Source organism: Podarcis filfolensis (assembly GCF_964270895.1).
Source record: "Podarcis filfolensis genome assembly, chromosome: 9".
NCBI classification, from domain to species: Eukaryota; Metazoa; Chordata; class Lepidosauria; order Squamata; family Lacertidae; genus Podarcis; species Podarcis filfolensis.
Genome location: NC_139610.1, coordinates 9,302,715 through 9,329,969, shown reverse-complemented (window position 1 = coordinate 9,329,969; position 27,255 = coordinate 9,302,715). Strand labels below are relative to the sequence as shown.

At 43.4% G+C, this 27,255-nt stretch overlaps 1 protein-coding gene and 1 long non-coding RNA gene across 8 annotated transcripts in view; one reads left to right on the top strand and one right to left on the bottom strand.

Moving 5' to 3' along the window:
• Nucleotides 1-27,255, bottom strand: part of LOC310770159 (cytosolic beta-glucosidase-like) — a 100,239-nt gene that overhangs the window by 19,657 nt on the left and 53,327 nt on the right. For 6 of the 7 annotated variants that reach the window (XR_014551983.1, XR_014551984.1, XR_014551985.1 and 3 more), the window contains exons 3-5: nt 22,117-22,344; nt 15,143-15,948; nt 9,635-9,758 (exon numbers count right to left, since the gene is read on the bottom strand). Coding sequence is in view for 4 of the 7 variants with exons in the window: in XM_083630576.1 (XP_083486702.1) it covers nt 9,635-9,758; nt 15,143-15,948; nt 22,117-22,344 (1,158 nt within the window). In the remaining 3 variants the exon portion in view is untranslated. The remainder of the gene's footprint in view (nt 1-9,634; nt 9,759-15,142; nt 15,949-22,116; nt 22,345-27,255) is intronic. The other variant, XM_083630579.1, reaches the window with a different exon arrangement.
• Nucleotides 23,828-25,841, top strand: LOC310770368. The gene is made up of 2 exons (XR_014552117.1): nt 23,828-24,307; nt 24,634-25,841. It is a non-coding gene; the product is annotated as an uncharacterized lncRNA (long non-coding RNA).

The following is a 27,255-nucleotide window of genomic DNA, read 5'->3' as shown; positions in this document are numbered from 1 at the left end:
GTTTCTCCCAGCAGGGGATAATCAGAAGGAGCCATATTTAATTGTAACATTGTTGTTGAGAAATTATATGAAGCAGTAAAGTCTCTTTTCATGCGCAGATACGAAAAATTAAATTACCCTTTGGGTTGAAAATCCACAGGCCTTTTTAATTTCTCTCTAAAAGATAAGTCCTTTGGAGAACTCACTGAAAACTCTGGGATTTCTTTGGTTACAACTACCGACTCTAATCAGAATACAAACATGCCTGCTGTTCAGAATACGTACATAGTTCTCTCCCAGAACCTTCACCAACCAAAACTCTGTACTATTTTAGGCCCAGGGACACATCACACAAGTTCCTTCACATTTTGCTGTAGGGAACAAATGTCTGCACTGCCAGCTCTCCCGCTCTCTAAAGAGTTTTATTTTTTAAGGCTTCAAATAGGTCAGTAGGTGAAGACTTTGAAAATGAGCAAGGAGTTGTTCCTTTTCTTTATACCGCTCTGTTCGACTAAAAAATCAATTAAATGCAACATTTTTTTTTTTTTTAAATCACTTTATGGTTTAGTAGCCAGGATATTGCACTGTGTTGCAGGTTGGTGTTAATGATAAGCCAAGACCATCAACACCGGAAAGCAAGGCAAATAAAAGAACACCAACACACACAAACACTTTTGTCTTCTGTCCACCCTCTTCTGCCCACATGGCTTAGGGTGTAGGGAAGTGTTGATTGTGAACTAAACTGACTGGTGTTCCTGCAGAAATTGAACTGACTAGCAGGCAAATAAGTGTCTTTTAGCCTGTAACGGTAGCCTAGATTGTTAGTACAGTGGTACCTTGGTTCTCAAACTTAATCCATTCCGGAAGTCAGTTCCAAAACCAAAGCGTTCCAAAACCAAGGCGCGCTTTCCCATAAAAAGTAATGCAAAATGGATTAATCTGTTCCAGACTTTTGAAAACAACCCCTAAAACAGGAATTCAACATGAATTTTACTATCCAACAAGACCATTGATCCATAAACTGAAAGCAATAAACAATGTACTGCAGTCACACAATCAATCAATCAGTAGCTGAACTGGGTTCCACACAGTCACAAAAACAAAACAAAAAGAGCCGCAAAAACAAAAAATAGCAAAAACAGACAGGCCTCAGCGTAACACTCAAATCGTCAGCGTGACACTCAAAACAGAAGCATGTTCGGCTTCCGAAAAAAGTTTGCAAACCAAAACACTTCCGGGTTTGCAGCGTTCGGGTTCCAAGTTGTTCAAGTATCAAGGCGTTTGAGAACCAAGGTACCACTGTACTAGCATTTAAAGCCCAAGTACCTAAAAGAGCATCTTCCCCAGTACCAACCATCTTGGACTCTACAATTGTCAGGTGAGGTCTTGTTGATGGTGCTACCACCAGGGGCTGCCCAGTTGGCACTTACTTGTTACAGGGCCTTTTTGGTAGTGGCTCCCTAGTTGTCGAATGACCTCATAGTGAGGTGCACCCATCTCCACCCGTTACCAAACATCAGTAGGAATTTGGAAATTTATGTTTGGCGGACGAAGAATATTGTTCCTGGCAACCCTATCCCTCGTGGATGTTTTTAACTGTAATTGCTTTTATAATGTTTTTGTAATTGCTTTTATAATGTTTTATAATGTTTATCTGTTTGAGAATGTTTTCGCTTTGTTTTTGTTTTTCCTTTTAAATTGTGTATCTGTTTGCCACCTTGAGCTCCTTGGAAGGGCAGGGTATAAATTCAGTAAACAAAATAAATAATCGTGTCAACAAGGAGAAGGCTGTGTTCAGGAAGGGTTCTGATTTTATATTCAGAATCAAAAGAATAATGAAGTTTTAATTGGTCAGTTAGTACCTCGTCTTATTGGCCACCATTATAGGTCAGTAAGAGCACAGAATCTCACCCAAATGGTTGTTGGCTATGTGGAGAGGCCTGCCTGATGTAAATAGAAGCCCAGGGTCACTACTGGTTGGAGAGAATAGTGTAACAGAATGGCTAAGGACTTGGAAATACCGTATTTTTTGCTCCATAAGACACACCTGACCATAAGACGCACCTAGTTTTTAGAGGAGGAAAACAAGAAAAAAAATATTCTAAACAAAACAGTGGATGTATGATTTTTGTGGTTCATGCTGTGGCCACAGACATGTGATCCGATGGTGAATTTGGGGTGACCGAATGCAAAAATCCTGAGGATCCATGTGAATCCATGCTTTATAACCATGTTTTTGCACCATTGCAGCCCCAGGAAACAGTGGATGCATGACTTTTTTTGGTGCAGGCTGTAGCCATGGACATGCTATGCGATCTGATGGTGAATTTGGGGTGACCAAATGCAAAAATCCTGAGGATCCATGGATTTTTACCTCCCCGCTCCCAGGCAGCCTCCCTAGCATCCCTTATCTCTCTTCCGATCCCACCGATCAGCTGTTTCCTTTCAACACTCCCTTCCCTCTTGTTTGCCCTAGTGTCTTTTCCTTAGCAGGAGCAGTTTTTTGCTCCTCCTTTTCCTCTACTTTCTCATCTTATTGCTTTAGTCTTCCTGTTTCCCCCCCTTTGCAAGTTTGCTGTCTTTATCTTCCCCCTCCCAGGCAGCCTCCTTTATCTCTAGCGGCCCTTAACTCTCTCCCTGATCGGCAAACGATCAGCGGCTTTGTTTCAACACCCCCTTCCCTCTTTCAAAAAACAAAAACAAAACATGATCTGCTTTTTGCCCCTGGGCAATTCAGCTCCAGTGACCACGCATTCGCTCCATAAGACGCACAGACATTTCCCCTTACTTTTTAGGAAGAAAAAAGTGCGTCTTATGGAGCGAAAAATACGGTAATCTCTAGAGAGATTTGGGGAAACCTGAAAGGAACCAGGAGCAGCAACAGAGTTTATCATCCAAAGGGAAGCTGAAGATCTACCCCATAAACTCACTATCCCTGGGGAAATATGCTGAAGGAGGTTTGCTAAGAAGAGAGCAAGGCTGAGGCAGCCTTCAAGAAATGGCCGATCACTGTGGATGTGAGGCAACAGCTGTTGTTGGACCAGGCTGAAGGTGCAATCCTGAGAAGCCAGAAGGACTCCGTTCTGGAAGTGAAGACTGTACATAAAAGTTCTTGGCATGTAAGGAGTATTAATTGGAGAAGGAAAGTCATTGGGGAACTGGCTAGGACATGGTTGGGGACTGAAATTGTAGCCTCACACAGCCACCGTCTAAAAAGGAACGGTAAGCCGATTGCTTATGCAGTACTGTTTAAAGCAGTGTTTCCCAAACTTGGGTCTCCAGCTGTTTTCGGACGACAACTCCCAACATCCATAGCTAGCAGGACCAGTGGTCAGGGATGATGACCATTGTAGTTCAAAAACAGCTGGAGACTCAAATTTGGAAAAGCCTGCACCATAACTGAGTAAAGCTAAAATCCTTTAAACGAACATGACAGCATATTAAGAATAAGCTTCAATAAATTTATAGATGCCTTGCTTTTAACTTTAAACCTAGTACTCTGTTTTGTTCCATAGCATCCATACCTACTGAAAGTGTTATGTACTGAGTTGAATAGGATCCAAAATGCAGCAGCCTGATTGGTCCTAGAACAATAGGATCCAGAATGCGGCAGTCTGATTGGTCCGCAGGAGCCACCCAATCCAACTCCAGATGGAAGTGAATCCGCAACCTGATTGGCTTACAGGAGAATCCCAGAATTAGCCAATCACGTGGGGCCCATTGTGTAAATAATGTATATAAAGCAGACATTTTGGGGGAACTTCCATTCCTCACTACTATGAGCTGAATAAAGAGCATGAAATCCACACTAATAAATACCAAACTTTACAGCATATTGGTAACTAATGGGAAAAACACATCTAAGTCATCAAGGCCAAGCAGTGGGTTCACATGTTTCAGATCAGATTCTATTTGTGTTCTGTATCTTTTAAATAGGGACACGGGTGGCGCTGTGGGTTAAACCACAGAGCCTAGGACTTGCCGATCAGAAGGTTGGTGGTTCGAATCCCCCCGACGGGGTGAGCTCCCGTTGTTCGGTCCCAGTTCCTGCTCACCTAGCAGTTCTTAAAGCATGTCAAAGTGCAAGTAGATAAATAGGTACCGCTCTGGCGGGAAGGTAAACGGCGTTTCCGTGCACTGCTCTGGTTCGCCAGAAGCGGTTTAGTCATGCTGGCCACATGACCTGGAAGCTGTACGCCGGCTCCCTCGGCCAATAAAGCGAGATGAGCGCCGCAACCCCAGAGTAGGTCACAACTAGACCTAATGGTCAGGGGTCCCTTTACCTTATATTTTAAAACTTGTAATATATATTGGAGATTTTTATTATAAGGGAGCCTATATTTGTTAAAAAATCAGCATAATTCAAAATAGATTCCCCCCTTTTTTAAAAAAGAACACTAGGTAGCAGTCAGATCAAATTAATTTGGCCCATGAGCTACCATTTGACTACCTGTGCTCTGTATACGTGGCCAACACAATATGTGCAATAGCTGTGGCTTCACAACTGCATCATGTTTGCGAGCTCAAATCCTCCACCGTAACCCTGCAAAGTTATTTGCATTTAATATTAATAGGACTTCATAACACATAATGCATTGTGTGCATTTTATCCAGTCACTTCTAATGCTCTGTTCTATTGATCAATATTTTTGTTTCCATTTTACCCTGACATTGTAAAGGCAAATACACAGAAGTGCAGCGCCAGTGCTTCATTTTGACATTGTAATATTCTTTCCGTACACTTGCATTTTCATTATCTGGAGACCATTGGAATGACAAGGCGTCCCCTTACAGGAACTGACAAAACTGCCTTAACTCAAAGCTGTAATGAAAAGGAATGACGGCAGGAGAAGGCTAGCAATTTATCAGCCAAAACAACCAATTCAGAACACAGATTTCTCCCCCAAAAAGTATGCTATTCACTTGCACTTCCATTCTCCCCATCCCTGCAGAAGAAAGTAATTAAAATTTCACTCATAGCCCAGACAAGCCCTGCTCAGGGAGAACGGCTGGCTGTGCCATAGAGAGGTGCCATAGCTCAGTGGTAAATACATAAGAAAGAACAGCCTGGCTTGATCAGATCAAGGGCTCATCTAGTCTTGCTTCCTGGGGGGAGAGGGCAGTATCTGCTGGATGCTTTGGGAAAATCCAGAAGTAGGATATGAAAAAAAGCTCTTCCTCCCCTCCTGTTTCTATAGGAAGTAGCATCCAGGTCTACACAGTACTATTTTTCTAGAAAAAGAGGTGTCAGAACTCACCACTAATGCCTCCCTTCTTCTCTTATACAGTAGTACCTCTGGTTACGAACTTAATTCATTCCGGAGGTCCGTTCTTAACCTGAGGTACCACTTTAGCTAATGGGGCCTCCCGCTGCCGCTGCGCCATCGCACAATTTCTCTTCTCATCCTGAAGCAAAGTTCTTAACCCAAGGTACTATTTCTGGGTTAGCGGAGTCTGTAACCTGAAGCGTCTGTAACCTGAAGCACCTGTAACCCGAGGTACCACTGTAATTGCAACAGTGCCCACCTGAGAGGTGCCGGAACTGAGTTTCGGTGAATTCCGGCTAGGGGGAAAAAGCCCTAGGTATACACTGCCTCTGAACATGGAGGATAAATTTAATTGTTGTGCATAATTACCCTCAAAAAATCCCTCTCCCTTTAAAAGGAAGTAGTTCATTGAGACGTGTGGAATGCAGTTTTCCAATGTTAGCACTGAAAGAAACAAAATCTATCAACTGATGGGCTCCTATAGATTACAAGGTAAATACTGTCAGGAGTTTGGCCTACACTCGAGTAGGACCCTGGCAGAGACATATGCCCGACTGGCATGTTCTCTCCCTCCTGATCTTTCGTTCGGGAGCTTCAAAAGCTTTCTTCTGCCAAAACATCACAGCGACCGATGCCAACAGACATCGGCACATTTAGGGATCCGCAGAGTCATCACAGCTCATGCATGACAGACCTCAGCAACTCAGCATTTTGGCTAATCTACCTTATTTACATATCAGAGCACTGCAACATGGCTCCCTCTCTCTCTAGCATCAGACAGCAAAGAGAAAGAACAAAGGACAATAGTCCCACTTCACGGAACACAGTAACACAAGCACTCTGTCTCTGTCACTTCCCACTCTGTGGAGTCAAAACATATACCGTCATGTGAAAGACAAAAATCCCATGACTGCAGTCATGGAGCAGGAATTCTAACAGATACAACCAACCTGATAGCACAGATCAGATTGTTCCTCTGAATTTGCCTCTACTATTTTCATTGAAGTCTTCAAATAACTACGATGGCACCTTGCCAGGGGTGAGTTGTCATTCAGAGCCTAGAGCTGTCCATTAGAAAACTTCTCGGCAGTCGTGGACTGCTGTGCCAGTTGAGGCATATTACTGGGCTGGAAGGTAAGTTTTGTTAGGGGGAAAACTGACAAAAACAGATATTGAAACCTTGGAATGTACCTCTTACGGACTTGAGTCATGAAAAGGAGGAGGCATGTCATTTGTTCCCCTCTTAAATTGATTCTTCACCATTGGAGGGGAGGAAAATCAATGGCTCTGTCTTTATGCAGCTTGATTTTGATATTATCCCCACAGAAACCAATGCTGAGCATCTTAACTTCTAGACAGTAACAGAAAATCCTGCAGTTGTTGAAACTTTTACACATCGAAAGCCAAATAAGAGGCTTTTGTTCCGGGGACAGTGTTTCAGATTTCAATGAGCTGGGAGACCAGCCAAGTCTAAAGGGGCTACTATTGGATGTTCAAGATTAATTTACTACGAGGAGGAGGAGGAGGAGGAGGAGGAGGAGGAGGAGGAGGAGGAGGAAGAAGAAGAAGAAGAAGAGGAAGAAGAAGAATTTATTATTTATACCCCACCCATCTGGCTGGTTTTCCCCAGCCATTATGGGCTGCTTCCAACAAAGATTAAAAATACATTAAAACATCAGTCATTAAAAACTTCCCTAAACTGGGCTGCCTTCAGATGTCTTGTAAAAGATATCTGATGGAGGGGTGTTCCACAGGGCAGGTGCCACTGCCAAGAAGGCCCTCTGCCTGGTTCTCTGTAACCTCACTTCTCGCAGTGAGGAAACTGCCAGAAGACCCTTGGAGCTAGACCTCAGTGTCCAGGCTGACCAATGGGGGTGGAGACGCTCCTTCAGGCATACTGGGCCAAGGCCGTTTAGGGCAGGCATAGGCAAACTCGGCCCTCCATATGTTTTCGGACTAAAACTCCCATCACCCCTAGCTAACAGGACCAGTGATCAGGGATGGTGGGAGTTGTAGTCCCAAAACATCTGGAGGGCCAAGTTTGCCTATGCCTGGTTTAGGGCTTTAAAGGTCAGCGCCAACACTTTGAATTGTGCTTGGAAACATACTGGTTTCAGTTAGAAGAAAGGAGATTTCGACTTTCCGAAACTTTCCTACAGTATAAGCTGTTTGGCAGTGGAAGAGTCTCCCTTGGGAGGTTGTGGACTCTCATTTCTTGGAGATTTTTAAGCAGAGGTTGGATGGCCATTTCTGATGGATGCTTGAGTTGAGATTCCAGCATTGCAGGGGGTTATACTGGATCATCCTTGGGATCCCTTCTAACTCTACAATTCTATGATTCTATGACCAAGTATTATTTGTTTCTTTGATAAGCTCAAGACCAGCGTATGGTTCCGACCCATGCATGGTGACATTCTTATTAATTACCTTTTTATCCAGCTCAAGAACATGGTACCCCATTTTATCCTCACAGCAAGCCTTTGAGGTAAGTTAGGGTGAAGAGATAGTAACTAGCCCATATTTTCCCCCGGAACCAGAAAATATGGTTCTGGAACTGGAATATTAATAGATAATGTGTAAAACGTGCAGGGGTAAGCAAGGAAATAATAAAAGAATCAATTGAATAATTATTAAACTACAACAACACAACAAGATGGAAGAAGTTAAAAAAAATGGAGATCGCACATGGGCGAAGGGGAGTGGGGGGTATAGGGGAATTTATAAAAATGTCTAATATTTCTAATTGTGTTGCATTCATATATAGCAAAGGGAAGTCTCTAGCAATTAGGTATATTTTAATCTAGTCAGCTATGTAATAGGCTTATGTTACAAAACGAATATGGATTTTGAATTTGATGTTTGTAATTCTTTTTCGGTTTCGGAATACAGTTTTTTAAAAAAAGAAAAAGGGAGATAGTAACTAGCCCAAGGCCACCCAGTTAACTTCATGGTTGAAGTGGGGATTCCCCAGTCCTTGATTAAACACCATGTCACACCAATTCTTGTGTTTCTTCTTTGGACCTCTTTGTGAATGGAATCAGCAGAAACTTCAATTCTTTGAATGACAGACATTGGGCGCATTTCCCTACTCATCCATGACAGGCCAGCACAGATCACTTTATAAAATCCTGTTGCAAGAACTGGAGTTGAAATGAAATCATCCATAGTGTTTTTTCAAAGTGGGTAGATTTGACATGGTGTGACTATTTGGACACTGTACAATCAACGGGGTATATGTGGAGAGTGTATTAACTTATGGTCTGGGTGTGTGGTTTGGGAGCTGCACGGTCAGGGAAAAAACAATGCTGTCCAGGGTTGTAAAGACTGCAGAGAGAATAATTGGGTGCACTCTTCCCACCTTGGATCAAATTTATTCTTCCAGGTGCCATAAGAAAGCTGCAGAGATAGCGCAGGATAGTGCGCACCCCAGAAATGATTTCTTTCAGCTTCTGCCTTCTGGAAGAAGGTACAGGGTTATAAAGACTAGGACCAGCTGCCTGAGAAACAGTTTCTACCAAAATGCGATTTTGGTTTTAAACGCCTTGTAAGGAGTCTGTATGGGAGTATATTGTATTTAAAAATGCGGTATCAGAGTTTTTAGGGGGCTAACCAGGTTGGGACAGCAGGCTTGTTGGTTTTTGAATGTCATATGTAGATTTTTCAATTTCATTGTTCTGTATGGGACAATGACAATAAAGATTATTGTATTGTATCGTATATTTTTGGACACGTGCATCCCAAACGATCTTTTTTATATTTAAAGAACAAGCTATTTTCAGATGAACAAAACAAAATAGACAAACCCGATCACTGTGAATACTTTTTGAAAAAGCAGCACAATTATTTTCTAACAAAATTGTCAGCCAACCTGTATTTTACTTGTCTGACCTGTAAAACTATATTGTGTTAGGTGAGCATTGCTGGGATCTAAGAGCCAATGAGCTCCAAATTTTGCCCTGGCTTTACTCCCGAACTTCCAAATTCTTTCAGATTCTGCCCCAACCCAATAGGACTTTTCCTGTCCTGGCTTTCACTCCTCGATCTTCCTAAGATGACAATATTTCTGAAATTAATCGTTCTCAGCTCTATTTTCCTCTGTCAGGTCATATATCAATTAGCATAGCCTACAATTTTAGCATTATGAACACCAGATTGGGGGGGGAAGTAATTTCTGTTAAATTTTCTCATTTCATTCCACTCTAAGATGGCACAGAAGGACTAAAGCTACTTTCTTTCCTATCTGCTAAACATTTTCTCCTTTAATCACAATGCTTTTGTCTGACGTACATTAGCCTCTAGAATCACTAGTCATTGCTAAATGCAAATAGGCACACAGGAAAATTATATTAAGTTTGCACAATTGATCTTTCATCATCCTTAAATTGTACCTTTTAAAATCTCCAGTAAAGTCAGCCTGAAATACTCCCAGCGTTGAGTGTCATCGAGTGCAGCAGGGTCACTTTGGGAAAACCCATTCTCGGTGATGTAAATTATAGGGTGATTATATGTATCCTAGAACAAGGGAGCAGAAGTTTTATTCAGAACAGATGTTAAGAAAAGCCCATAAAATCAGGTGCATTACCCTCTATCTACTTTAAGCTACAACCCAAAACTAGTTTTCATCAAATTGCACTGACCCTATTAACTTAATTTTCCACAAGCTGACCTTTTATGACTAACAATGGAAAAGCAAAACTGTGCAAATACCCATGAAGACAGAGAAATTACTTATTTTAATGAGAATACTAAAATATCTTTTTCTGCATTAGCATCTGCTGTATTGTCACTGCTTTTTAACCCCTCAGTCCTGGCAAGCGATAGCAAATCCCACTGGTAGAAATGATCGGAAGGCACCGCACAACCCATCCACATACTGAATCAAAAAGGCTGTTCCTGTGATGCAGCAATTCAAAGCTAGAACAGTCCACATACTTGCATATTGCATTGTACAGGTGCACATAAACAGAACTTGAATAAATTGTATGTGGGATGTAATCCACTGGGAGCAGTCAAATACAACATTCCTTGTTTTGCTAGAGTGGTCATGCAGGGGGTGTTGGTCCAGCCAGTCGAACTTCCCTGTTACACCTGGCTGGAGCAACCTTCCTTTTTGCATGTGACTAGTAGGTGGTAGAGACATCACCTTGGCAACAAAGGTCCGTATAGTAAAAGCTATGGTTTTCCCAGTAGTGATGTATGGAAGTGAAAGCTGGACCATAAAGAAGGCTGATCGCCAAAGAATTGATGCTTTTGAATTATGGTGCTGGAGGAGACTCTTGAGAGTCCCATGGACTGCAAGAAGATCAAACCTATCCATTCTGAAGGAAATCAGCCCTGAGTGCTCACTGGAAGGACAGATCGTGAAGCTGAGGCTCCAATACTTTGGCCACCTCATGAGAAGAGAAGACTCCCTGGAAAAGACCCTGATGTTGGGAAAGATGGAGGGCACAAGGAGAAGGGGACGACAGAGGACGAGATGGTTGGATTGTGTTTTCGAAGCTACCAGCATGAGTTTGAACAAACTGCAGGAGGCAGTGGAAGACGGGAGAGCCTAGCGTGCTCTGGTCCATGGGGTCATGAAGAGTCAGACACGACTAAACGACTAAACAACAAGAAGTAGGTAGGCATGACCTTTCCAGACCTGGTAAAAGGCCTTGTCGCGCAGCCACCTCCCTCTCTCTTCAATCTTCTTTTTCATCCTGCGAACTTCCTGATTCACCTGGACTGGACTGCTGGCTGCCAGCCAGCAGTTGCCCAGGTTAACTCCCATATGGGGTAAACCTGTTTGTATATGTTTGTAACTTTAAGCTTAAAGCCAGCCTTCAGGGATCACACTATGTTCTGTCGTGAGTAAAACTACCTTTTGTTACTTATGAATAAGACTGTTGTGTCTTTATTCTTTTAGGAGGGATCAAAGGGGTCTTTACAAGGAATAAGAGAACATATTTCAATCTGGGCAAGCTCAGGTTAATACCAAAATATGGCTAATACATGGACCAGTTGTTCTAAGGAATGAGATATTAAAAGTTTTTGTTGTGCACTTTGCATTTCCTACCTCTGCTCCAGAAGCATTCTGAGCACAACAGTATCGAATGCTTTCTGAGAGGGTACAGCAGCAGAAGTGTGGGTGCTGTAGAAGTGTTCATTGTGATTTGCCCAGGTGTACAATCTCTGATTGAAAACCAAGCTTAAAAAGAAGTTTGTATTCTTTCACAGCAGAAGCTAGCTGTGTTATAACACTAACTAGCTGGAACCCTCTGCATCACAAGCCCAGCTGCTACAGTAGTTTTTCCATTATTTTTTAAATTGATCATGGGTTGTTGTTGTTGCTGTTGTTGTTTTATGGCAAATATACATTTAAATAAAAAAGGTAAAAAAATAGTGCTTAATAATAAATAAATACATTTAAATTTTGTATAGTGCTTTCAAATGTTCACAGTGTGCTCATTCTCTGGTTTGAATCCTTACAACAAAGCAGTGACAGCAGTGACAGCAGTCACGAAATTCTTGGGAGAAAAGCAATGACAAACCTAGACGGCATCTTAAAAAACAGAGACATCACCTTGCAGACAAAGATCTGTATAGTTAAAGCTATGGTTTTCCCAGTGGTGATGTATGGAAGTGAGAGCTGGACCATAAAGAAGGCTGATCGCTGAAGAATTGATGTTTTTGAATTATGGTGCTGGAGGAGACTCTTGAGAGTCCCATGGGCTGCAAGAAGATCAAACCTATCCGTTCTGAAGGAAATCAGCCCTGAGTGCTCACTGGAAGGACAGATCCTGAAGCTGAGGCTCCAATACTTTGGCCACCTCATGAGAAGACTCCCTGGGAAAGACCCTGATGTTGGGAAAGATGGAGGGCGCAAGGAGAAGGGGACGACAGATGACGAGATTGTTGGACAGTGTTCTCAAAGCTACTAACATCAGTTTGACCAAACAGCGGGAGGCAGTGGAAGACAGGAATGCCTGGCGTGCTCTGGTCCAGGGGGTCACGAAGAGTCAGACACAACTAAATGACTAAACAACAACAACAACAAGGTATCCTTGTTTTCAGGCTGAGAGAAAGTGCTGTGAGTTCATGCCAGAGATGAGCGCTGAGCTGAAGACTTGTCCAGATTTGTAACACAGTCTTTTAACCCCTTTGCTGCATCATCTCAGAATTCCTAAAGAATGATTGCAAGGCAAGTGAATCAGTGTTGCAAGTTCTGGTGAGCGTGTTGTCAAATGCATTGCAAAAGCAGGGGTAAATACGCTCATCTCTTGGGGGTGGGGAGGCAGCAGAAATGGCACGCCAAAGGCAGTTTTTAACGTTGTCTGTATGCAACCCAAGGAACTAATAGAATGTCAAGGTATAGATTTCTGCTATCTCTAAGTGGAAAGCAAACAGAAGAACTACCTCAAAGATTTAGATGCCTCTGTGTGGAAATAAGGGATTTTGAATAAAGTGACTTTGCTTCCACCGTCTTAGGAGATGAACACTGTCTTGTGGAAATAGTCACTGAAAGAGGTGTCCTAGAATGAGCAGCAAGAATACTTATTGGAAGAATAAATATTGGAAGACACAAGATCTACCCACTTTGGAAGAATGGCAGATGAAGGTGATGGACTATATGGAATTGGCGGAAATGACCGGCAGGATCCGAGATCAGGGGGAAGAGTCAGTGGAAGAAGATTGGAAGAAATTTAAAGATTATTTACAGAGATATTGTAAAATTAATGAACTTTAGAATAATGTTGGATTAAAATTAAGAGGTTTCTAGCTGTAATGGGTTAAAAGAATATGAAAAAAAATGGGTTTATAAAAGTAAAATTTCAAGATCACAATAATTTAAGAATAAAGACTTGGGTAGAATAAAGAGGGAAACAAATTGCTGAGCTAATAAATTGAACTGGAATACAAAAAAGAGAGGTATGAGGAGGTCCAAGAAACAAGTAAATGAAAAATAATGTGATGGGGGGAAAAAAGAAAGAAAGAAAGAGGTGTCCTAGAATGCTGTCCAATATTGCCTTCTGATGACAAAATGAAATTCTGCACACAGAAAGGATTCCAGAATATGAAGTCAGTTTCGAATGGGGGCGGGGGCCCAAGTCTGATCCCATCTTCTCTGAACTATATTTAAGGCAGGCTGCTGCGACTAGAATTTTTAGTGGGGTTGCCTTTATTATGCATTCCTGTTTCAGCCTCCTGGTTTTGATTTAGCTCTGCACTTGTTTTGTATTAAGTCCCAATTATTTCATTATTATATAGAACTTATCCTATTGACTCGCGGATTTCATCTTAATTGAATTTATTGATGTGCTATGTAATGAATTGTTTCCAAATGTTATTTTGATCATCTTAATGTTTATTATGAACTGCTTTGCACACCATTAAAACTTAAAGCGGGAGGCAGGCAACAGCCAGACGGAACCGGAATATTGTCAAGATTAATAACTGTGATGCGTGATTAAAAGGTTGATTTGGGGGTCATATTAACTTTTGCAGATAATGTCCACATGGTCCTTAATGGTTGATCTTTGAAAGCTGGGGTTTGGCAATTTGAGCCAGGTTACCAGGTATTTCTGACTGCCAGTTCTCTTTCTTTGCCCTAAATTAGGTTGCTTGTGTTGAGATTCCTCCTCTGTGTTTGCAGTCATGAGATTGTTGACTATCACAAGACAGTGTATGTTTTCATTCCACAGTGTGGGAAGTGACGGAGACAGGATGTTTTATACTACTGTGTTCCAGAATGTAGGACTGTTGACCTTTGTTCCTTTCTCTTTGCTGTCTGATGAGAAAGAGGACAGAGCTAAGTCAGAATGCTCCGAGGGTATTATATGTAAATATAGTAGATTAGCCAAAATGCTGTGCTACTGAGTTCTGTTACGCAAACTGTGAATACTCTGCAGGATCCTAAGTGTGCTGATGCTTCTTCGTATCAGTTGCTTTGATGTTCAGGTTGGAGAAAGCTTTTGAAGCTCCCAACCAACCAGGAGAGAGAGAACATGCCAGTTGGGCATGTGTCTCTACCAGGGTCCTACACGAGAGTAGGACAATCCTAACAGCTTGGAGGTCAAGGAAGAGTGGACTTTTGCATGAAAAAGGACTTGTGAGTTTGGTTCTGGTATGGACCACAAATTCTAGGGGAAAGCATGTGCTCAGAAGCACCCTATTCAACCACGTTGAGTCTCTGTTGCATCTAACTCTGGTTGGTGGACCTCAGAACTTATGACTGCTTAAACTCTGAAGTCTGCCCACACTCATACAGTATAGAGTTGTGTTTGGAAGTATAATCATATCATATCATATCATCATATCATATCATATCATATCATCATATCATATCATATAATCATATGCCTATAAATGCAAGATCAGTGATAGCAAATGTGATGTTTGTCAGATGTTGTGGAGTAAAACCTGGCCATTGGACATGCTAGCTGGGAATGATGGGAATTGTAGTCCGAAGCATTATGGGGAAACTGGCCCTGACTCAGTTACTTCGAAGGAGGGCATGAACAGGATGAAAACCCACGCATCTTTATCACAGAGTGAATGGTACCCAACTAAGTTATACTTGGAGTAGGCCTACTGAATTAATGGACCATAGTTATACCCATCAATTTCAATAGATCAGCTCCAAAGAGGACTAGTGTTGGATATGACCCTGTACCCTGACAGATGCAAAGCTAGCCCTTCCCAGACGCCATATGGAAAGCAGTCCTCATAATGTGCGTCCGCTACACAATGCACTGACAGCGACACAGGGTTGTTACCTGGATTTGCAGTGAAACAAAAAGTGTGCTTTTGTTCCAACTTCTACACTAAAACCCCTTTGAGCACGAGACATCTGTCACAGTTGGTTCATCAAGGAAATGGATAAACAGATAAGGGTGGAGGCAAGGGGAATACCATACCTTGATGTATTTCAACAGGCGGCGTAAACCCCATGGAACAACAGCCAGCCAATAACTGCCGGTTGCTACAGGCCAGGATGGCTCTGTTACTTGCTCCGCTTCCTTGTCCGCAGACATACTCGGTGGGCTATGTGTATTATCTCGGTGCTTAATTTTGCGGGAAGTGTAATAATTTAGAGAGAAAAAGTCGGCGGTGCCCTTGATCATCATCTTTTCTTCCTCGGTAAATTCCGGAAGCCTCAACGATGGAGAACCTTGCCTTTTACACATAGCAGAAATCTGGGATTTCATGATGGCTGGATAGTCACCGTTGAGGAAGATTGGGGCAGCGAACCAATCCAGGCAAAACGCCACATGCCTCTTAGCAGCTTCCTGGTCAGCAACGGAATTCGGATCAAAGGGTTCTGCCCAATCCGAGTTGAGCGCTATAGACACAAGTCCGCCCTGTGTTTTCCGAAATAGCCTATCGTAAGTGTGCCAGGCTGCAGCGTGAGCTTTGATCATGTTGTGAGCGGCCAGGTATGCTCCGGTGCCAAGCTCCTTAATACCTGGGGCCATCGTACCTTCTTCGTAGCCAAGCTCAGCCATAACATACGGCTCATTAATGGTGATCCACAGCTTCACTCTGTCCCCAAAGGTTCTGAAGCAAAACTGGGCATAACTATCAAAGGCTTCCACCATGGCCCCTGATCTCCAGCCCCCTTGATCTTCTAAACACTGCGGTAGGTCGAAATGATACAGGGTGACCACAGGAGTCACGTCATTTGCTAGCAGACTATCAATCATTTTGTCATAATATTCAACTCCTATAGAAAATGGGAGCAAGGCAACAAGGTTTGCATTTGTACTCACAAAGTTCATTTTGAAAGCTTTCTCTTAAAGATTTAGCTTATGTAAACAGAGAGATATGAGAGGTAGAGACATATTAAATACTTAATAATTCAGTAAACACAATGAACTTGCAGGATAAAGGTAAAGGTAAAGATAAAGGGACCCCTGACCATTAGGTCCAGTCGTGGCCAACTCTAGGGTTGCGGCACTCATCTCGCTTTATTGGCCGAGGGAGCCGGCGTACAGCTTCCGGGTCATGAGGCCAGCATGACTAAGCCACTTCTGGCAAACCAGAGCAGCGCACGGAAACCTATTTATCTACTTGCACTTTGACGTGCTTTCAAACTGCTAGGCTGGCATCACCAGGGACTGAGCAACAGGAGCTCACGCCGTTGCGAGGATTCGAACCGCCGACCTTCTGATCAGCAAGTCCTAGGCTCTGTGGTTCGCCAGAAGTGGCTTAGTCATGCCCCGGAAGCTGTACGCCGGCTCCCTCGGCCAATAAAGCGAGATGAGCGCCGCAACCCCAGAGTTGGCCACAACTGGACCTAATGGTCAGGGGTCCCTTTACCTTTAAGGTAAAGGTAAAGGTACCGCTGCCCGTATGGGCCAGTCGTGTCCGACTCTAGGGTTGTGCGCCCATCTCACTTAAGAGGCCGGGGGCCAGCGCTGTCCGGAGACACTTCCGGGTCACGTGGCCGGCGTGACAAAGCTGCTCTGGCGAGCCGGCACCAGCACAGCACACGGAAACGCCGTTTACCTTCCCGCTATAAAGCGGTACCTATTTATCTACTTGCACTTAGGGGTGCTTTCGAACTGCTAGGTGGGCAGGAGCAGGGACCGAGCAACGGGAGCTCACTCCTTCACGGAGATTCGAACCGCTGACCTTCTGATCGGCAAGTCCTAGGCTCTGTGGTTTAACCCACAGCACCACCCACGTCCCACTTGCAGGGTAGGCCAACATCATTATCTTCATATTATAGTGGGGCAGGCTGAAATTGAGAGGCAACAACTTGCCTAATGGCCTCAATGAGCTCATGGTTGAGGGAAGAAAATAACCTAAGTAGAGCCCTGGTTGAACAAGCTATCCTGTTTCCCACAATGGCCAACCAGCCAATGGAAAACCAGTAAGCAAGACATGAGCAATAGCCCTTCCCTGCTGTTGTTCCACAGGAACTGGTGTTCAGAGGTAGCATATAGCCACCATGACTAGCTTTATCCTCTGTGAGTTTATCTAATCCCTTTTAAGGCCATCTACATCACTACATCTTGCGGTATCAAAGTCCAACTTTGCACCAAGGCAAGATCTACTTCCATTTGTCTGTTCTGAATATCTCATCATTTAGCTTCCCTGAATGTCTGCTGGTCCTAGTATTGTGAGACTGGAAGGCAAACTCCCTATCCACTTCTCCACATCATGCTCCATTTTACGCAGATCTAAGCATGTGTCCCGCCCTTCTTTTTTCTAAACTAAAATTCCCAAATGTTGTAACCTTTCTTCATTAGAGATTTGCTCCTGACCCCAGGTTACTTTGACTGTCTTTCCTTCTGCTGCATGTTCCTGCACCCACTAAATCTGCTGTGGAAAGTTGGGGAAACTTCCAGAACAGGAGGGGCAGAGGAGGAGGAAGTCCTGTTGCACAAGAAGACTTGGTTCCGCTTGTTCATATGCCACGAAATCTCTAACTTGGTTTTGCGGAATTTGTGAGAGCAGCTATGGGGGAGTTGCGGTTAAGGAGATGTTGGTAATGTTCTTTCCAGCACAGTGCAATAGCTTCTTTATCTTTTAGAAGTATTGTACCGTCTGCTGAGTGTAGGAGGCATATGCCATGATTTATTGGCCCATAGAAGGTCTTTGTGGCTTTAAGGAAACTCTGTGCATCATGATGATTATTCAATATCAACTTCGTTGGACTGGTCATGTTGTGTGGATCCTACATCTTCCAAAACAACTACTCTATTCCAAACTTAAATATGGAAAGCGTAATGCTGGTGGTCAACAAAAGAGGTTTAAAGACTGTCTCAAGGCCAATCTAAAAAAATGTAGTATATAAACACCAACAATTGGGAAACACTTGCCTGCGAATGCTCCAACTGGAGAACAGCCTTTACCAAAGGCTTTGAAGACACTTGAACTCAGGATGCAAGTAAGAAACGTGCTAAGAGGAAGGCACGCTTGGCAAATTCACACTGTGATCAACTCCCACCTGGAAACCAATGTCCCCACTGTGGAAGGACGTGTGGATCCAGAACTGGCCTCCACAATCACTTACAGACTCACAGTTAAGACCGTGTTCATGGAAGACAATCTTACTCGGCTACGAGTGATCGCCAAAGAGAAGAGATCTCACGAAATGATATATTGAATTCCAGCCAGTAATTCTGGCATATTTTAAGGGTTGCTGTAATGATTGCTCTAAATAACCTACGTGGAATACATCAAACAAGCACAATAAATTACTTATTATTCTTTTAAATAACAAAACCAGCCCGAAGACAAAGGTACATTACACTCAGAATGTTATAAAAGGAGGGAAGCGCCTTTCAACAGATATGGGCCAAGGTATTGTGGCATCAATATTATGTATCTTACTTTAATAATACCATGCACTATTAATATTGCATTATTGTACCCTACTGTATTAATGGGGGATGCGGGTGGCGCTGTGGTCTAAACCACTGAGCCTTGGGCTTGCCAATTGACAGGTCAGCGGTTTGAATCCCCAAGACAGGGTGATCTCCCGTTGCTCGGTCCCTGCTCCTGCCAACCTAGCAGTTCGATAGCACATCAAAGTGCAAGTAGATAAATAGGTACCACTCCGGCGGGAAGGTAACTGGCATTTCCGTGCGCTGCTCTGGTTCGCCAGAAGCGGCTTAGTCATGCTGGCCACATGACCCAGAAGCTGTATGCTGGCTTCCTCGGCTAATAAAGCAAGATGAGCGCCGTAATCCCAGAATTGTTTGCAACTGGACTTTACCTTTTACTGTATTAATAAGATATGTACACATTTTATTGCATATCTGAAGCAGAATAAACTAAACAAGTCCCCCTGGGGTGGTAGAAATGCTAGTAGGTTGTTGACGATGAACAATTGTCACCATTTAAAGGTATCTTAATATTTCCTCTGTGAGGCAGACACCTTCATCCTGTCCAAATGGTTTGACAGCCTTGCCTGTCCTATTTTTACTTTTAAATAAAATAACGTATTTTTAAAATCTCCCAAAGCTGGAAAACAAATGGGTTAGTTTTTTTAAGGCTTTCCCAGATGTGCCATGTTTTAGGTGTGAAATTGGCAGTGAATCAGTTCATGCGAATTTTTTTATTTTATTTTTTTAAAGGACACTGCTCTGAGGTTTCTAATTCTCTCCATGCTCTTTGGGGAAAAAATGTTTATACAGAGGATGATGGCCTTTTCCATGCTATGCAGTTACAATTGCTTCAACAGATCACTGCTCAGGAGAAGCGAGATCCGGCCTAATGAAAACCAACCGACTAGTGCCCTTTTGCTAAATTTAAAGTTCATAATATTAATCAGAAAAGCGTTTATAATAAGAACCAAGTAGGGAGGAATTTTTCTTTAAAATTACAGCTGAATTTGTAAGCGTGAGGATTCCTCTTAACAGCCGTCTCTCAAGTGTCTGTAAAACTTACCCTTCCGCTCCAACATCCAAATTACATAACCTATTCTAGACCTCAGAGCTGTTAACCAGCAAAGGCTTCCTATTCAAAAACAGCTGCCATTTAATGAGGGGTGGGGGGCAGGGAGAAATACTGGGGGGGGGGGAATGGGAAACTTCGCAATCTGTAAAGTGCTCTTCCCAGAGGGCAAATGCTTTCCGTTTTCAGATTCTCAGGGTAAAAGACACACTCGGATAAAAGGGATTCCACTCTCAACAGTTGGCAAAATACTTCCAACGGCAGCAAAATACAGAACAGTTGGTCCTGCGGAGTCCTGCAGAGGAAAGAGCTTTCTTTATCTCAAGCAAGGTCAGGTTAGAAAGGAGGGGCTGAGGGAAGGGTCTCTGTCTCAAGAGCTCCTGCTTCAGTGGCACTGCTGGATCCCTCAAGCATTGCCCAGCAGAAGCAGAGAAGGGATGTTCACACTTCCCAATACGCAAAGGGCAATGGTCAGCTTCCAACTTGGCTTTGGCCCAAGCTTTTATTGAGATGTCAAGCAAAGCGGGCACATGGCAAGGAAGCAAGATTGCGCCACTTGGTGCCCAGGTTGAGCTTGCCGTCATGTAACTGATGTGTAACTGAGACGCACGCCTGGTGCTGACAGACAAGGGTTGCTTTCTACCTGGCTTTTATGTGGCAGATGCTAAAACCACAGCAATTCCTGGAAGCAGACTAATTCAGAATGAGCTTTAGTGGCCATGTAAATGAGCCTTTGGGCTGCCCATAATGCCACTTTGCTCAACAGAGCAAACCAACTAGGATGGTCTTCCATTAGCTATTGTTTTCCATTTTGTTTGAATCGGGTAACTACAGTGCATGACTTTGGAACGAGGCAGGATATCAAGCCATGGCTTCCAGTTGGCTTAATATCCTGGGTTGTTCCTAAACCATAGTTTCATGATTTGGATGACACAGGAAACTATAGCTAATGGAAGACTTCGTGCTTTGTCTACCAGCTCACAAAATGAAAGAAGCAAAGACCTGTACTTGTATATATAACAACTTATAAAGTCAATATACCACCATCTGAACATAGCCAGTGTTTGTTCATTCTTCCAACCCTAGTAACTTCAATTGCCCTAAGACCCTATTCTTAATACGTAGTTCCATCTATTCTCCGTTGCTGCTTCCTATGCCTTCAACTACCTCACATACAGGTACAGGTAAGCCAGCTTTTCTTTTCCTTAAAAGCCCTTTTCAAAACTCACTTCTACTTTTGCTCCCCTTTCTGTACCTATTTGTCCCCTTGTGACGTTTGCCTCCTAGGTGGGCCATAAGGAAAGGGTTAAAATGAGTGTGATGTGATTGGCCAGTGGAAACTGATAGGAGGAGTTAGAGTGAGAGTGGGTGGTGTGTGAAAGTTAGTTGAGAGTTTGGAGTTGGAGAAGGAAGAGGGAGGAATAGTCTGTGGGTTGGTCGAGTTGTGTGGTGAGAGAGTGAGAGGAATTGTTAGGTGGAGTCAGATAGTTAGTTGGGATAATCAGTTTGAAGTCGTTAGGAACAAATAGGACAGTTAAGGAACTAAGATTAAGAAACTGACAAGAAAAATTAACTGAAACCATAAGCTTGTCCATGCCTATAAAATAAACTTGATTATTTGTTAATGTTAACAACTGACTGGACTCCATGTGTACCCGTGAGAAACGGGTTGGTGGCAGCGAAGAATGCAATTACAGTGGTGGCACAGGGGCAATAGACCGTCAAACGTCCAGGGACCCTGTGTGATCACCACACCCCTCAATGGGTTGGATCCAAATGTGCCCTTCTGCATAATGAGAAGGGCTGCTTTTCACTGCTATGAGAGCTAAAGACCATGAAGTTCTTTCTCTTGCGTAATAATAATAATAATAATAATAATAATAATAATAATAATAATATCAATAAAACATCAACCACTGAAAGTAGGCATACAGGAATTGCTACAGGATTTACCTGCAAACTTTCCCACTTCTAGCTGCAGGAGTGTTTATGGGATGCATTGTAGCTATTCTCATTCCACCCATGACTCTTTGGATATAACCCAAGCATCTCCCTTTCCACACTTGTCTTCTCCCTGCCATGTCACAAATCGACTGTATTCTCCTTGAGGCAGAATCCTCTCTTTTTCCCTCCCTCTCCCTTTCTGCCAAAGAACCTTTGCAAAGTGCCATACCCATTCAAAACAATTGAGAATAATTGATATGCAATCTTAAAAATAGCAGCACACATACAAAGTAACATAGCCTAATACTTATCTCAAAAGATCACAATTTCAGGAGTATTCCAGAATATTAATTAGGACAAGGTTTTCAAACCTTTTAAAAAAAATTTTATAAAAAAAATCAAGATCATCCCATAATTACTCTGAACAAAGTTGCAATTTCAAAACTGCACTGCAGAATAGCACACTGGATTAATTATGCCAGACTGCAGCAATAACCTTGAATTAAAGCGGCACAACTTTCTATTTTAAAGGAACAATTGCCTTTCTGGTTGATGAAACCTGTCTTCCCATCAGGTAACAGACGTGACCAGGAAAGAGAGAAGCGATAATGAGTCAATCCAAGCTGTTTGATACATTTCAAATCTTCCTCCCACAGAGTATAGCTGCCACAAGCTACATCACCAGTCTGGTTCTTGAAAACCCGATCTCCTCCCTGATGGGTGAACGTGTCCCAAACGCTGGGGCCTTTTCCATCTGCATCCCAGCCTCCTGATTAAAAACAAAACAATCGTTACACTTTTGACATGGAAAAGACACAAGTTGAATGTAAAAATAATGCAATCACACACATTGGACAAGTGCCTTGTGAGCAAATCATATGATACTCTGCGCACATCTTCAATTTTAACTGTAGCTCCTTGAACTATAGAATTATTGGTATTATGCTATGTATTTATTCATAGTGCTGTTCGCTGCTTGGAGATCTATTTCACTTTAAAAAAACAAAAAAACTTTCACATAAAAGTGATTACATGCCTGGCGTACAATTCTAAAGGTAAAGGTAAAGGGACCCCTGACCATTAGGTCCAGTCGTGACCGACTCTGGGGTTGCGGCGCTCATCTCACTTTACTGGCCGAGGGAGCCGGCGTACAGCTTCTGGGTCATGTGGCCAGCATGACTAAGCCGCTTCTGGCAAACCAGAGCAGTGCACAGAAACGCCATTTACCTTCCCGCTGGAGCGGTACCTATTTAGCTACTTGCACTTTGATGCGCTTTCGAACTGCTAGATTGGCAGGAGCAGGGACTGAGCAACGGGAGCTCACGCCGTCATGGGGATTCAAACCGCCGACCTTCTGATCGGCAAGTCCTAGGCTCTGTGGTTTAACCCACAGCGACACCCGCGTCCAATTCTACCTGTCCCCAATTGTTTGTGAAGATACCATGATCTTTCAACAACCCTTTGTTCCATTTCTGAAGTTTTCACCCTTAACTCTCCTATGTATTAGGGGTCATAATCAACACGAACAGAGTATAATAAATATGTAAAACCTGCCCTTCTACAGCAAAGAGGTTGATTGTTTTGTGACGTTTCAACTAATCTTGGGGATAAAGTTCAGAAAGGGTGTGTGTGAACTTTCCCAGCAGAGAATTTCCAAGTTGAGCACTAACCACGAAGGTCAGGTGTGACTTGAAAAGGGGGTCTGCACCAGCTTTCTTCGCCACCACAACCCACTCCTTGTCATGGAATTCTACTCAATATTGACCCAGAGTAGATTCCAATGTACAGTTAGCAGAGTAAAAACTTAAACACGTTGCAGGATTCCCCACAAAAATAGACCAGGGGCAATTGTATTTCATCCAGCAGAGCTTTACTGCTGCTGAAGGCAAATGAGCATAATGGTCACAAATCCAATACAGCAGTACCTCGGGTTACATATGCTTCAGGTTACATACGCTTCAGGTTACAGACTCCGCTAACCCAGAAATAGTACCTCAGGTTAAGAACTTTGCTTCAGGATGAGAACAGAAATCGTGCTCCGGCGGCGCAGCAGCAGCAGCAAGAAGTGGTGCTTCAGGTTAAGAACAGTTTCAGGTTAAGAACAGACCTCCGGAACGAATTAAGTACTTAACCTGAGGTACCACTGTACATTCAGGATTGGCACTGTCCATAAGAAATCCAGTTGCAGCAGGCTTAGCTTAAACTTAAAAAGGTAAAGGACCCCTGACAGTTAAGTCCAGTCACAGATGACTCTGGGGTTGTGGTGCTCATCTCGCTTTACTGGCTGAAGGAGCCGGCGTTTGTCCACAGACAGTTTTTCCAGGTCATGTGGCCAGCATGTCTAAGCCGCTTCTGGCAAAACCAGAGCAGCGCACGGAAACGCCATTTACCTTCCCGCTGGAGCGGTACCTATTTATCTACTTGCACTTTGACGTGCTTTCAAACTGCTAGGTTGGCTGGAGCAGGGACCGAGCAACAGGAGCTCACCCCGTTGCGGGGATTCGAATCGCCGACCTTCTGATCGGCAAGCCCAGGGCTTAGTGGTTTACACCACAGCGCCACCCACGTTATAGTAAGCTTACAATAACTTATAACAGGACTAAATCTGAACACTAAGCATACTATGTACAGAACACCACACCAGAAGGAAAAGAGAGAGAAAGAGAAAGTGAAACCCAGGTTCCTTCTGGCCCTACTTTGATAGGCAGCATGACCTTTGCAGAAGAGATAAGGTAAAGGTAAAGGGACCTTTGACCATTAGGTCCAGTCGTTGCCGACTCTGGGGTTGCGGCGCTCATCTCGCTTTATTGGCCGAGGGAGCCGGCGTACAGCTTCCAGGTCATGTGGCCAGCATGACTAAGCCGCTTTTGGTGAACCAGAGCAGCGCATGGAAACGCCATTTACCTTCCCGCCGGAGCGGTACCTATTTATCTACTTGCACTTTGACGTGCTTTCGAACTGCTAGGTTGGCAGGAGCAGGGACCGAAAAACAGGAGCTCACCCCGCTGTGGGGATTCGAACCACCAACCTTCTGATTGACCTTTGCAGAAGAGATAAGAGAACTAGTTTAAACCAGCTGTACTCAACTCAACTTCAACCCAAACATCAAGAACCTTCTGCTTGTTTCTTTCACACAGAGAAGCTTCCAGAACCCTCTTGGATTAAGCAGAATAGGAAAGATCTCTCCATTGACCTGGCAATATATCGTGAATCATGATGTCTGTGTGCTATGCAAAAATCACGATGCAGGAAAAACCGTGAAGCCAGTCAATGCCTCTACACAGCTCCATCCTTATTACAGATATATCAGTATATCAGTATATCACAATGTTTAGCTGGTGATATATCGCGATGTTGAAAACCAGCTACACCCCCCAGCCTTAGCGAGGCCATGCAATAGAACGACCTCAGGCTGTGGAGTAAGTTGTACTACAATTTACAGAAGAGCAAAGGGGAAAGAATTTGACACTGAGCTGAAATGTATGACAGCAGCTCCACATTTCTTATAGAGTTCTGCCCTAAGATAAGGAAGCAGTCATCATTAAATACGCTTAAAAAAACCCAAAAAATCCTGAAAAAAGTTGGAAGAAAAAGTGTACAAATAAAGTATCAGAGACCTCAGAGACCTTATGGGAATAAACATCAGGTATCATTCCAAATCCTAGATATAATCCTTGTATAGCTGCACCCCTCCATTAGGAACAATAATACAATTTCCTTAAACTGAAATATTTGCCAGATGCCCCATATCCCTGTTCTGATTCATGAAAACTTGTGGCTTAATTTGGGGGTGAGGGTGTCTATGTGAGCCCGATATCAGATTAGTAAGTGCAGGAGGGTGAAATGTAAGAGATCAGTCTGTATCAAAGAGAGCCTTTAGGACAAGACAGATCTATCCAGCAAACAGGCACTTATGGCTGTCTGGGATGTCCTTTGAAAGTCCTGACAGTCAGTTAGAAAGAAAGGAAATGCCATTATAAGCCATGGCCCTAGGCATGCAGAAGATGAATTAATGTAACAGCGCCTCTGCGAAATGTCTGCCTTTCGCTTAGACAAGCGTCTGCAGGAGAGGAAAAAAAGCTGCAAAGGTTTTCACCAAATTAAATTTTACACTAGGTTTTTGCAACCTTTGCATAATTTTTTGTGTCCTGATAGTTTAAAAGATGTTTCATAGTGATTTCAAAGTCTTTGATAGAGGTCACTATTTAAAATGTCATCACGGGCTGCAATCATGCATACCTAAAAAATAATATTACTATTATTCTTTTTTTAACAAAACCCTCTGATTCTCCAAGCGAACAGCCAGTGTAGCATAAGAAACTGAGCTGTGAACCAGGAAGTCCTTAGATGAAATTCCATCTCAGCCATGAACTCGCAAGGTGGACCTTAGGGAAGCCGCTGTTTTCTCAGTCTCAGCTCTTCCTGAAACATGGGAATAAAAATAAGAATAATACTGCCTGACCTTTTATGGCTTCTGTGCAAATTACTTGACATAATGTAGGTGAACTGAAAATGCCAAAGGCCTTATTTATTTCTATAACACTCTCCTCATGCCTGACACTTTGCAGAGTCTCTGCTCTGAGGCGCTTACATTCTCTGATGCACCGCAGAAGCAACAACAGAGGTAGGAGGGAGAAATGGAGGCAAGGAGAAATGGGAGAACCTGTGCTCATTTCAGTTATGGACTTGCTATGCTCTTTTAAGTCCCGAGACAGTATGCAGGAAGGTGTGACTGCATCAGCTCCAACCATCACCATCACCTTCCCATACCCTCCAACATTTCTCCAATGAAAATAGGGATGTCCTAAGGAGCTGTGCCTGTGAACACTTTCTTTATCCTGAGCAAACCATTTTGCATGATTGGCTTTTTGGACTGATGAAGCGTGTAGCGAAACTTGTAATATATCCGGAAAACAGGTCTCCTTTTGCCCACTTGCGTTATTCTCACCAGTGTGGTGTAGTGGTTAAGAGCGGTAGACTTGTAATGTGGTGAACTGGGTTCGCTTCTCCGCTCCTCCACATGCAGCTGCTGGGTGACCTTGGGCTAGTCACACTTCTCTGAAGTCTCTCAGCCCCACTCACCTCACAGAGTGTTTGTTGTGGGGGAGGAAGGGAAAGGAGATTGTTAGCCACTTTGAGATATCAAATCCAAACTCTTCTTCTTCTCTTCTTCACCACCAGGGTGGTGGCTTTGATGTGCCTTCCCGTGATTGATCCATGCATATGGCTTTGTGTTTCCAACTCAAGACCCACTGAAGAACATCTCATCCAGTTCAATCTTTGAAAAAGAGCTTTGAAAAACTTTTTCATACTCTCCAGTGTGCTACCTTGCCGTTGTTGCTGTTCTGTGATTGGACTTACGTTACTTGTTGAATGGGACACGGGTGGTGCTGTGGCCTAAACCACAGAGCCTAGGACTTGCCGATCAGAAGGTCGGCGGTTTGAATCCCCGCGACGGGGTGAGCTCCCGTTGCTCAGTCCCTGCTCCTGCCAACCTAGCAGTTCGAAATCACGTCAAAGTGCAAGTAGATAAATAGGTACTGCTCCGGTGGGAAGGTAAACGGCGTTTCCGTGCGCTGCTCTGGTTCGCCAGAAGTGGCTTAGTCATACTGGCCACATGACCTGGAAGCTGTACACCGGCTCCCTCGGCCTATAGAGCAAGATGAGCGCGGCAACCCCA